Below are 13869 nucleotides of genomic sequence, written 5' to 3'. Positions count from 1 at the left end.
GGAGTGTAGCACCCTGTGATGCAATCATTTTCTGAAACTGTATTAACGGCTGAAAATTTCATAAAATTTGCATTAAACCCAACAATACAATAATTTCAGCCATGATGTAATAAAAATCCTGATGGATATTGTTAACTCGGTCATTGGCAGCCATTTTTCCCGTTTGCTCCCGGATTTGGACTGATTTTGCAAGGCCCACATAATATTGTGTTCTATTGCTATAAAAACATGGTACCTACCAGAAGAAAGATTAGAGTCTCTTCTTTCTTCAGGAAAAAAGTATATTTCTATCTGTTTCCGTTTTGGAGCCATTAGCATTAGAATATAGCTAAGTTTCATCATTCTGTTCAAGAAAGTGGGAGAAAGAGCTTTTTGCAACATGGCCCTGGTTGATCTCTTTTGCTCTGCTTCCACCTGCTGGCCATTTTTGTAATTTTGTAACCATTTCTTCAACCGTTCTTTGCAGTGAGAGGCTGCATCAAAGCCTTCTGTATGCTCTAGCATTAAGAAAAAAGCCATACAAATTTATAAATACGTCTTTGGGACACTTAAAACATTTAAAATAGAACATCTTTATAAGTTTTGGGGAGCAAATTAGTTAAAACCTTATCACATTATTATATCATATGGCCAGATGAGCCATATGATGCAGCAGAGAGTTCTAATCAAGTGGGGGGAGCTTACTTTGACTAACACTCTGCAGAGTTGGTTTAACACTAAATAAATCAACTGTCAATTCTGTAGAGTAAATTTGACTTTAGAGAGGGACCAAATAGGCTTTAAACGGAGCTACTGTCCCGGTAACTTGCTGGTTACAGTGTGGCATTATCACTTAAAAGATCAATATAACCCCCCCTTCCCAAAACAAAAAATTACATTTAAATAGATGATGGATTGTTGAATTAATGAGTGTGTTTATCAGACATGCAGGCGCCGTGCTGTGACAGCCTGCAAAGGAAAAAAAGAAGCACACCCACAATCCAACACACACATACTGGGTGCAAATCAACAGTGATGTGAAGTCACCAGCAGGAGTGAGAACACATAACCTAAGAAGTCAGACTGTCTTTGTTTATAATGCTAAGTGTCATGCATGCTACTTACATCTTGGTTACTCATATCCCAGTAAGGCCTTTCACCGTATGACATCACCTCCCAGGTGACGATCCCATAGCTCCAAACATCTGAAGCTGATGTGAACTTCCTATAGGCGATTGCTTCTGGGGCTGTCCACCGCACTGGGATTTTACCACCCTGACACAGAGGGAAGAAAAGTATGGATCTATGATGACAAGGTGGGAGAATATGCTAATAACCCCAACAACTCATCTTACATACACTTGTGGTAAGGTTTCAAGCTGACAATGCATGCACTATAAACACAGTAAAAACATTTTTTTTCAGTGAGCGAGATGGTAAATGTCTGACAATGATAAAATGCCATTTATTTGTATTATAACTCAAATGGATGGTGACGAGGGTGACGTGACGAAGAAGACTTAACTACAACGTGGACTACTGGACTGAGACGAAGATGACCAGGCTTGGGGAGTAAGGGAATTCATGTACCGCCGTTACGTAATCCGATTGCCAAAAAAATGTAACTGTATTCCATTACAGTTAGAGGAAAAAAATATGTAATCAGATTACAGGTACATTTATTAAAAATGGGGATCACTTCGAGGGATTACAATTTCTACAATGAGAGAGAGTGCGAAAGAGGGCGAGAGAGAGAGAGACAGAGCGAGAGAGAGAGAGAGAGAAGGACAGAGCGAGAAAGAGCGCGTGCGCGCCCGCGCGAGTGGGACCGTTGCTACATGTCGGGGAGGTGGGAACGAACAAACTGACTAGTCGTGTCCTCCACACACGGGCAGTTTGAAAAAGATTCATGGACGGGAGGAGGAAATGGCGACCGGTATTCACTGGAATTTACTCGGAGCTAAAGTTTGAGCTGATCGATCAATCAATCAATCAATCAATAGCCTACATGATTTTTAATTGCACAAGGATTTTTGCTATTTGTAGGCTGCCCGGGTCCCTATCACCCGCAAATAGCAGGGGCACATTGTATAGAATATATATTGTGGTGATATTTATTTTTATTTTGTCTTCATGAGCATACTCAATATTGGAGTAATCCAAAAGTAATCCAGTTACATTACTTTAATATTATGGTACATGGATTACGTTACTAACTAAATTTTTTAGCAGGCAACTTGTAACTGTAATGGATTACATTTTAAAAGTAACCCTCCCAACCTTGAAGATGACTAACAGTGACGTGGACGACTGGACTGAGATAAAGGGTGACTTACTGTGACAAGGCTTGATTGGGGATGAAAAACAAACACAAGGCTTCCAAAACGTAGCTCTGACATAAACACCTGACATAAACAATGATCCCACACCAACTGGACAAAGACAACAGACTAAATACACCAAAACTAATGAGAAACACAATAGGGTGGGGGCACTGATTCGTCAAACACACTGGGGAGGGGAAAGACACACAGGTGGATGTAATCAGACATAACGAGACAGGGGAAACACAAGACAAACACAACAAACCCATCAAAATAAAACAAAACCCCAACCCCTATAAAACTAAAACACGACACTCGCGTTGTGGTATAGGGCGGTAAAAGATGCGTTATAGTACAATCAAGCCATGTCTGCCATCTAGTGGTGAATGGTGATATTACAATTTAATACCACTTTTGAACCCTGCATTTTAATTTTTCTTTTATATTATAGATATTTTATTATTTTATATTTATATTTTGCGTTTTCCCCTTCAACCACACACACACGCACACACACATGCACACACGCCCGCACACATCCTCACGATACTATCTTTGTGGAGCCTTCTCATTAATATGATGCATTTCCTAGCCCCTTCCCCTATCCCCAACCATCAGAAATGATTGCCTACCCCCATTCCTTACCCTTAACCTTACCTCAACCATAATCCAACTCAAGCCTAAACCCTAAAACCAAGTCTTGACCCTCAAAAAGAGGTCTAAACTTGTCGGGCCGAGCAAAATGGCCCCACAAGGATAAGTGGGCCCCACAACTCGGTGAAATCCCGAAATATTGGCCCCAACAAAAACAAGACCACATACACACATGCACGATTTTCTCCCCATAATTTGTAGTAAACGTACATAGAATATTCTTCTTTATTTTTAAAGAATTATTTGGGTTTGTATCAAAAAATAAAGGAAAATAATGAGAACATGTTTTGAATTTTTTTGTAGTATTATTATTTTTATTTTTTTTATTAATGAAGGGGCCATTCAGAGCATGTTAATGGAATGCCAGTTGCCTGTCCCTGACATATAGACACTACACTATGCAGTCCATCCATCCATATTCTATGCTTCTTATCCTTACTATGGTCGCGGATGAACTGGAGCATGTCACAGCAGATTGTGGGCAGGGTAAGCTCCAGATTGCTCGTCGGTCAATCGCATAGCACATATGAACTTTCACACTAACTGGAACCGTTTAGAGTCTGCAATTAACCTAACTTGCCTGTTTTTGGAATGTGGGAGGAAGCTGGAGTATTTAAAAAAAAAAAAACGCAAGCATAAGGAGAACATGAAAGCTCCAGGAATTATTAGTTTAATCATTATGTGACTGGTTGGATTGCGTGTGTGTATAGTGCTTGGACTACCCTGAAGGAATAAAAGTACTATACAGGTGAAGCTCTGTAGTCATTTAAATCTAGGCCACTTCTAAAATGCTAATTTCACTTTTTCCCAATCATGTTAATGGGAGTTAGTCACAAAATATTCCACTTGTGTTTTGTCACTTAGTCATTATCGGGTGTAAAAACTTGTTACATAAGCTTCACTTACATTTCAAGGAGGGTGGGCACAGAGCACATCATTCAATCATAAATGTTGACTTGTGTGAGTGTGTGTGCTCACCAGTGAGCTGGTGTAAGTGGGATCAGAAGTGTCTTCCTCCAGATAACGAGACAAGCCAAAGTCAGACACCTTACACACCAGGTTGCTGTTAACCAGGATGTTCCGAGCAGCCAGGTCTCTGTGAACGTAACTCATCTCTGCCAGGTACCTGCAAAAAACAGGATTTATTATCTGAACGTGTATTATCTCCTGCCAGCTACCGGACCACTGTAAAGCTGTAATGGGATTTTGTGTGTTTGCGTTCCCGTTTATCTCTGCCTGAAATAGTGATGGGATTTGTGAACATGTACACGTTGGGTTTCATCCCAGCAGGCAGCCTATGTGTGTTTATGTCAATGAACTATCTGACTGAGTATAGAGGATTACAGGGCAGTCTTACGGATGTTTGTGTTTCTGTGATTCTACAGCATGTTGGAGCTGCTTATTTGAGGACAACAAATAACCAGAATATATCTGTGATCACCACATGAAATAGTATCTAGATGGAATTTTTTTGGTTTATATAAAAATGTAATTTCACATAGTTGAATCATTAAAAAACAAACAAAAAAAACCAAGAACCTTTTTTCTACATCTTGATGATGAATAAATTTCTATAGCAAAAAAGAGTGTGTTTGTGTGTGTACCTCATCCCAGATGCGATGCCTCTCAGCATACCAACGAGCTGGATGACTGGGAATTGCCCGTCATTTTGCTGCAAGAGCATGAAGCAATACAGGAGAATTTTTCTTATTTGTTATCAGACTTTTTCACATAGCAGAAGGTCTGGCAGGTGAAAACATGCCAGTATGACATTTATCATGTCTAACAAGTACATTTAAGCAAAAGTGAACTGGTTGGTGAAAAAATAACAATCAATCACTTCCAATGATATGCAGACTCTAACTAGGTCATCAGTGAATGGACATTGTGATTTTCTAGGAATGTTTTTACGTATTTGTAGAAATAAAGTGTTGCATATTGTTTATACTGTATATATTATATAGTTTTCTAATTATTGTGAGAAATTATTAACATGACATGTCCTCAGACAAATAAATCTCATTAATTATCAATAACAAAATGATTACCATAAAGGTAAATTGAGCAAATGTGTTATTTCAGAAGTGTGTATCAAACTGGTACGCCCAATCAGAAGCCAAGTGGTAGCCCTCAGTTTCAAAAAGGTTGTATTGTTATACTGTATTAACCTATCTTTAATGTTTTTGCAATGAGGGTGAACTCATGCGAAAATGGAAATACAAGCTCCTCACAGGAGTAACCTAAGTTGTACAATTTGGAACATTTTTGAGTTATATTTGATAATAAATTTGTGAGCTGTTGGGCAGAGACCAGCCAGAAAGTGAGATGTAGATCATATAAGGTGATTATGCCAAGCAAACAAAATACAATACAAGTTAAAACTAGGGAAGTGCCATTAGAAACAGACATTTGCAACTTGAATGATTTTAAGATGGAACGATTCTATGACATTTTGTGTGTTTTGACAGGTCATTGCGCCACATCACATCAGGCAAAATAGATATTGTACCTCTAACTGTAAAACTATAAGTAACACATTCGAGTACCCTGTGTATGTGTATGCATGTTTTTGTGTATGCTTAAAATTGTTGCATTGTTTATTGTTTGTTTATTACGTATACAGCACTTTATGCTGCATTTCCCATGCATGAAAAGTGCTCTAAAATTAAGATTTGATTGAGTGATTGATTGTTTGAGGTTGCTGAACAGGAAAAAAAAGTAACATACGTGACAATACCCGACTGACATATTTATTATTTAACTATATTTTCTGTTCTCAGAACAACTATCCAAATTGAATACAAAATTTGAACAAATCCTTTCTTTGTGTTTCTGCCATTTTTTTCTGCAGTGTGCCAATGCAGGGGTGGGCAAAATCTAGGATTTGCTCCAAAATACAGTGTCTAACCTTTGTTGAGTAGACAAAGTGATGGTGACAATATGTTGCATATTTGCACTGAAGTGTGTGGTCTTGTGTGCATGTCTTCCAATTCACTTTGTGTATCATTTGTGCAGCTTTGATCTTGTCTTACGCACGCACGCACGCACGCACGCACGCACGCACGCGCACAGACACACGCGCACAGACACACAGACAGACACACACACACACACACACACACACGCGCACAGACACACACACACACACACACACACACACACACACACACACACACACACACACACACACACACGCACACGCACACGCACACGCACAGACACACACAAACTATAGTTAAATAATAAATATGTCAGTCGGGTATTGTCACGTATGTTACTTTTTTTCCTGTTCAGCAACCTCAAACAATCAATCACTCAATCACACACACACACACACACACACACACACACACACACACACACACACACACACACACACACACAATAATCCAGATCATTGGCAGCATGGTCATATAGTATAACCATTTTGAAGGGAACAAAATATTGTACTTGTAAGAAGTGTGTGTACATGCGCATGCGTGCGTGTGAATGTGTCAGTAGCTGAATCCTGAGTCAAAAGGGGTCATACTGTGAGAACTGAGCATCAAACAATTTCCCTTTCTGTTTTTAGCAGTGCCTCAAAAGGGGATCCAATTTATGGCTGGACTGACGGACAGACGGCATGCTGGCAGGATAGGACAAGAAGAGAAAAGGTAGTGGAAAAAAGAGCAGGAGGTTGTTTCTCTCTTTTGTCTTTTTCTGGAAAAGCTGCTGAGCTCTTCCTTGCCCATCTGTTTCTCAGTGGGGGACGCGGGTGAGCAGTATTTTCTGGTAGCTAAGTTTATTAAATTCAAACTTGAAAAAAAAGAAATTGCACATTCTAATTCTACCACCACAATAAATAAATAAGCACACAAACAAACAAATCCATCCCCAGACATACCAGCAAATGCACAAAAGGCAAGGATGAAACCTGACATGGCGTTTGTATAGCTTACTCAGGCTAATGACTTACTCCAGCAGCAGAAAGACAATATTTGTTTATGACTATTATTTTTATTATTATTATTTTTAATTATTGACCTATCTAATGGGCTCTGCACACGAAAGGCGACGTCACTCGCTCTCAGTTTATTTCCTATGGAAGCAGGGCGACAAGGCAAAATTCGCCTTGCCCCCTCCCCCTCGGTGGCACGCGACATTCATGCATGTGAAAAATCACGTGCGTGCACATCTACGTCTCAGTAGGCCCGCGATGCGATACTAGAAAGTTGAAGCATGATCAACTTTTATCGCTGTTGCCGGGGGCTTCAACCAATCAGCAAAGGTTTCATTGATGAGCCAATGAGCATGCTACACAGTGGGCTATCCAGCAAAATGGATGAGATAATTTTAGCAGCGTTTATCATTTTGTAAAAAAACAAAAAAAAACAATTTTGTACGATATTTCACGCAATCATTCCCGTGACGTCAACAAAAAGCCCGATGCATGAGAGCTTGTTTGTACAGGGTTAATTTGTCCGGTAAGTTTTCTTTACCGTATTTGTAACAGTTAATAATAATAATAATAATAATAGGAAATGGATCTTCATACTGAACTTACTTACTGTAGTGAAACTTCTGTGTTTACATTACAATGAAAACATTAATATTTCCTCCAATTCTAATAGCCAATCAAATCTGTGACAAATGTTGCTGACACCATCGCGGCTGCTTATCGCGTCCCGTGTGTTACGACCTGCGAGGCGACGAGGTACGTATTTCGCTGTCGTTTGTCGCCTCCCGTGTGTCAAATTTGACATGGGAGGCGACGAGGTACGTAATTCGCTGTCGCCTCCCGGGTGTCGAGCCCATAATGTATAATTTGCTTGCTCTCTTTGATGACACAATGTTAATGGTTGATGTTGTTAGAGTCTCCTGAAAAGTGATGATTTTGGTGGTACAAGGATTCTGCGCAACGCTAGCGAATTAGGGTGTGTCTCAAAAGTACCAAAAATATTTAAATTATTTTTTGAAATGGGCAAAGCTGTCATTATGTTTCTTTTTACCAAAAATGATATGCATGGACATGCATATTTTGTGTGCAAAATAGATGCAATTTGTTCCCTTTTTCCGCTAAAAGACTACATAGTTGTTTTAGACAGTGTAAAATGTTTTAGCAGAAATTTATTTTGGAAAATTAAGGGCATAAATAGTCAAGAACAACAAAAAAGCAGGAAATACAACCGTCTCAATTTAAATTAATACAGCACTTGCACTGACTTTATTTTTTTGTCATATAATCATCTACAATACTATACTGTACATGCTATATAATGCATGTATATAATGTTTTTGTGTTCAGGCCAAAGACATGTCTCATATAAAATATTGTTTTGACGCCATCTTGTAGTGCACCTCTGCAGAACACTACATGCTCTACATCATGGGTGTCCAAGCTCGGTCCTGGAGGGCCGGTGTCCTGCAGGTTTTGGAGGTTTCCCTGCTCCAACGCACCTGTTTCAATCAACAGGATTGTTATCAGGCTTAGTAGAGCTTGCTGATGAGCTTCAGCTGTGTTGGAGGAGAGAAATATCCAAAACCTGCGGGACTACCGGCCCCCGAGGACCGAGTTTGGACACCACTGTTCTACGTTAAAGAAAACACAAAATAAATGATCTTAAAGAGATGAGCTTAAAAGAAAGAATAACTTAAAGGGGAAGTCAGCCCAAATAGTTCTTTACAATATGTTCTATGCAGCCCCTCTAGCCTAAACGCGGTATTCTGATTAATATTGCATTTGTGGAGTATGAGTTAAGATGTAAAATCGTCCCGTTCACCTGTTTTCTAAAGCTGAGCCGTGATTGGTCGTTACTTGAGACCTGAGCAACTGTGATGTCATTTACAGTCAACAGCAAGTGGCGAAATAAACGTTAAAAGACAAAAAATTATATACTTTAAAAAAAATGGCCCTCCCCATGCATAAGATGGATAAAAATGGGTGAATTTTGCTGCTGAAGTCATCTTCTCCAATCACAATATTAATTACAATGCTGTGTTAGTACTCGTGGGGGTACAATCAACATGCTATCGTTATTAAGAATTGTTTTGGGTTGACTTCTCCCCTTTTACAACTCTATCCTGCCTTTCTTTTTATACCTGTTAAATATTTTTCCATGGTGTCTTTGAAGGGTTTATTTCCTGCATTTCCTATCTCCTGCTGCTCTGTGTGTGTGCGTGCATGGTGCAAAGAAAGTGCAATGGTGTAAAATGTTTCATCACCTTCAAATATCTTTGAAAAAAAGTCATACTTTTACAAAAAAATGTGTGTGATGCAAAATTATATATACAGTAACTTACCCTGAGAAATGAGTCAAGAGCTCCATTTTCCATGAATTCTGTAATAATCATTGTGGGCCTGCTCTTGGTCACCACGCCCTCCAGCCTAATGATGTTGGGTTGGTCGAATTGGCCCATGATCGAAGCCTCAGACAGAAAGTCCCGCCGCTGCCTCTCAGAGTAGCCAACCTTCAGAGTCTTGATGGCAACAGGAATTTCTCTTTTGCCCACAGGTTTTAGTCGGCCTTTGTACACCTCTCCAAACTCACCTGGAAGAGAATGCGTGACGTGGCTCAAAACACAACATTTTCCATGGAAAGGAATCAACATGCTTGAGGCTCAACTTCACCCACTGCTGAGTTTTGGATTGTGATTCAACTCAATAAGGTGTGGTAACAGTTTTTTTTCCAGCTAAAGTGAATTCTGGTGTGATTTCTTAGGCCTGCCGTTTGAAAGGATGGTGTGGGCTCAGGTCAGTTTCTCTTGAATGAGTACATGACGTGCCAAAAACACGGACCCGTGAATCAGATCATGACTTCACGGTTATCCGGTTTGGTCGATAACGAAAATGCCAAAAGTGAATGTTTAGCGAAGCAGGGCCATGTATAATTTTCTGCATTTGGTCAAGACCTGAGAACCAAATTACCAATCTGAACATTGACAAACTGTGCAACTAAACTTGATTGGTTTATTTGCATAGGCCATAATGTAAATATTGCACACACAATAAGAAGAGCCTGTCTTGATATGCAGCATTTAAAAAAAAAAAAAAAAGAGTACTTTCTCACCTGGGGTTCCTTGCCAATATGAACAAGATTGGAGCAAAGCAATAGTTGGAATTACCATAGGCAAAGTTGGAAAGTTTTGGAATGTTTCTGAAGAACCTGTCACTTTTTAGGAGGGTTGATGTCTACACCCTTAGCAACACCAATACATTATAAGACAATATGACTAGTTTGTAATTTTCAAAGTACTTGTTATAAATCCACAACCACAAAGGTCATACGAACCGTGTATGGCCATCAGCTTATTTAAAACTTTTAAGTGGCAGATTTCAATTTTAAATGAGATGATAATGACAATGATTATATTACTATTGTATTTTACAATTGATTACTTTTTCTAATCTCAAAAACCTTATATAGAGTTCCTAAGGCACAAGTTTATACCAATGGTGTTTCATTCAGCTGAGGTACTGCTCAAGGGTGTCCATTGTCCCCTGCATTATTCACGATGGCAATAGAACCAATGGCTGAAAAAATTAGACAGGTAGAAAGTATAACTGGAATTACCATAGGTAAGAATGAAGATAAATTAAGTTTATATGCTGATGATTTGTTGCAATATCAAATTAATGTGGACAACTCAATTCCTAGTGTGCTTAGTACAGAGGTGCCAGAGTCCTGCAGGTTTTGCATGTTGCCCTTCTCCAACAAAGCTGATATATGATCAGCTCATCAGCAAGCTTTGCATAAGCCTCATAATGATCCTGTTGATTGGAATCAGGTTGTGTTGGAAGTGAGAAACTTCCAAAACCTGCAGGACTCCGGCCCTCGAGCACCAAGATTGCCCACCTCTGGCTTAGTATAATAAATACATTTTCAAAAATAAATGTTAGCAAGACTGAAATTTTGTCTGTTGGTCAAAGCTGGAGAAAACTGGATAAATTTAAACAATTTAAGATACAAAGTTGTAAAATAAAATATCTTGGCTGTTATATTAGTACAAATAAAGAACAACTGTATAAGAATATTTTTTAACATTGAAGAGTGACTTTAAACATAGTCTTAATAAATATAGTGATTTCAAGTTAAATTGAATTGGTAGAATACATTTGATTAAGATTATGTGGTTTTCGAAGTTTGTTTATCTGTTTCAGTGTATAACGTTAACACCACCAAAATTATTTTTTAAGCAAATAAACTCAATAATTTCTTACTTTATTTGGGCTGGAAAATAAATAAAAATTATAATTGTAATTATTTAATCATTTCCTAATTAACTTCCTAATTTCAACTTCATGGACGACAATGCTCCAGCTCATTGAGATGGCATCATCAGGGAACGGCTTTTGGAGACTGGTGTACCTCAAATAGAATGGCCTGTACTTTCTCCAGACCTGAATCCTATTGAAAACCTGTGGGATCAGCTGAGTTGCCGTGTAGAGGCTGGAAACTCTGCACCCCAGAACTTCAATGACCTGAGGGCTGCCCTTCAACAAGAGTGGGATGCCATGCCTCAGCAGACAATGAGTCAACTTGTCAACAGCATGAGAGGTCGTTACCAAGCTGTAATTGATGACATGACGAGTTATTGAGACGTTAAAATTTTTGGTTGGGGTGTACCCACTATTGTTGTTAACTTTTCTTTCAATTAATTGTTTTGTTCTACTTAAGTTTCTGCTTTCATGATATGATATCACTGTAGCATGAACTTTTGACATTTTTCATAAATTTCACCTGAAAGTCAAATATCCCTAACTTTTTGTAAGTAGTGTAGGAGATCGGGCTGATAGCAGGCCTTATTTGAAGGTACCAATTCCAGTATCAGCAGCCCTCTTGTGCCTGTTTTATGGATTAGGAACTAGATATTAAAAATTAAAAGAATAGAAAATTGTCATTAAAAATATGCAATTTTAAGGAAAAATGCTATATTAGGATTTATAGGTCTTTCTTCAGAATAATCTGTCACTTCTGTTTTTTTGGGTGGTGGGTGGGTGGGTGGGGGTGGGGTTACAGTTTGTATCAAAAGTACTAGTTGAATCAGTACTTGGTATCTCATACTGGTTTCAGTCTGAAATAAAGTGGTATTGAACTTCCCTTGTTTTGAATAAATCAATATCATTGCTGCAAGCACACGTGTGAGGAGCAATGAGGATAAGCAGTTGGTGAAATGAATGAATAAATGATATCAATCTCAGACAGGTTTGACAATGAGTTTCTTAAATGTGTCTCATCAAAGCAAATGTACTTAAGGATGTTGTGCCACATTAAAGGATGCACCTTTCTGCTGATAAAATACAGGAAATATTCCAATCTGTTGTGAATGGCATGAAAGAAAACACTACATTTCCAGAATACTGAAGTTTAACTTGATACATGATTTTCCGCATAACCTCAACTAAATACTATTGAAGAATTTTTGATACAGCTCTTGACTTTAACGTCTTTCGACGGTGTATATGTACTTACATATTTTGTAACAGGTACATCCATCCCCTCTAGTTATTCTCCTCTTTGTGGTCATGGCTGAGATAGAGCCTATCAAAATGACTTTGGGCGCCCTGGATGAAAACAAACTCTTTTCTTTTTCTTCATTTCTTAAGCCATCGTCAAAATAATTGCAGCCTTCTACTATTAAGGTTGATGAGAACTGGATATTACTTCAAAATAAGAGCTGACAGTCCAGATATGTGGGTGTGCAAATAAAGGATGAGCGATGTGAATTGGATGACAGGCTGTCTCACAGTGATCTCTGCAGCCCATCTCAGCGTTCATTAAAATATACTGTCACAGCTCTAAATCAATAGAATGAGAAATGTATAGAGTACAGCGTGTAAGGAAGGGGAGATGAGGGGTTTGAGGACAAGACATATATGCTTTGAAAGATTTAATGAAAAAGAAGAGACACTTATCAGAGGGCAGATGAGGTGAAACAGTTGAAGTCAAGTGGCGGATATGGAAATAGCCAAGTCTATCGTTCTTTAAGTTTACGTGTTAAAATTATAGAAGTGTTTCTAACAGATGAAGTGGTAGTTCTAAGGTAAATGTGAAACTGTTTTGAACAGGAAGAGAGAATATGGAGATGCATTTTTTTAATCTCCTCAGGGTGTGTTCGCCTTTTATCTTCCCTCCACATTCAATTGTTAGCTTTCCCTCCCTTGCTTCTTTTATTTTAGCATTTCTCAAAAGGTAAACAATATTGAATACTTCTGAGGGCCTGAAACACACTGAAAGATGAAGAAAGGGAGTTGAGTTGAGTATTGTATATTAAAAAAAATCATACAAAACAAAAAAAGGAAAACAATGTCTCTCGTCAAATCACCCAAAGTCATATTTTTTCTTGCTCTCCCCAAGGGTTTTATGTTGCTGTGATATCCGACTGAGGTAAGAAACCTTGCCCCGAGAGAAATAAAACCAGAGACTAAAATTATCGATTGATGTTCAGGACATTCTCTTAAGTGGTGAAGTTCCGAATGTGCTTCATGGCTTCTATCAGCCAAAAAGACATTTCCCAGAGTTAATTCTGGCCCAGTAACATCGGGGGATAAACATACTTTATATTTACAGACCGAAAAATGCCCTGATTTTTTGGCTTGAGTTGGAGTCGACCTAAGACACTAACTTGGTCTGCTTATATCCACAAAGTTATTCAAAATCAATAAGAAGTATCCGATTCAACCATGTGCATGAATATCAATATGTAATTATATGCATTTATGATACAAGTAATGCACAGAAGAGACACAATAATTTTCTAAAATGAAATGATTGATAACCACCTTTTGTGTAGTTGTTGGACAAATATTATATAATAATAATTCAAATCAGAGAGTCACAGAGTATTACTCTTGAGACTAATTACTTCAATAGCGGTCCTTGTAAATGTGTTATTTAATAGACTTTAAAAAATTCAAAGTGACATTTCGACAGAT

The 13869-nt window shown here is 38.4% G+C and overlaps 1 protein-coding gene across 3 annotated transcripts in view; it reads right to left on the bottom strand.

Annotated features, from left to right (window-relative positions):
• The window catches only part of LOC144062936 (ephrin type-B receptor 1-like), a 139687-nt gene that overhangs the window by 11895 nt on the left and 113923 nt on the right, over window positions 1-13869 (bottom strand). For all 3 annotated transcript variants that reach the window (XM_077584759.1, XM_077584760.1, XM_077584761.1), the window contains 4 exons: window positions 9237-9484; window positions 4562-4629; window positions 3936-4083; window positions 1105-1254 (listed from right to left, as the gene is read on the bottom strand). In XM_077584759.1, the coding sequence (XP_077440885.1) occupies window positions 1105-1254; window positions 3936-4083; window positions 4562-4629; window positions 9237-9484 (614 nt within the window). The remainder of the gene's footprint in view (window positions 1-1104; window positions 1255-3935; window positions 4084-4561; window positions 4630-9236; window positions 9485-13869) is intronic.

This window comes from Vanacampus margaritifer, chromosome 13, assembly GCF_051991255.1.
Source record: "Vanacampus margaritifer isolate UIUO_Vmar chromosome 13, RoL_Vmar_1.0, whole genome shotgun sequence".
Classification (NCBI taxonomy): domain Eukaryota; kingdom Metazoa; phylum Chordata; class Actinopteri; order Syngnathiformes; family Syngnathidae; genus Vanacampus; species Vanacampus margaritifer.
This window is presented reverse-complemented; position numbering and strand designations above follow the sequence as displayed.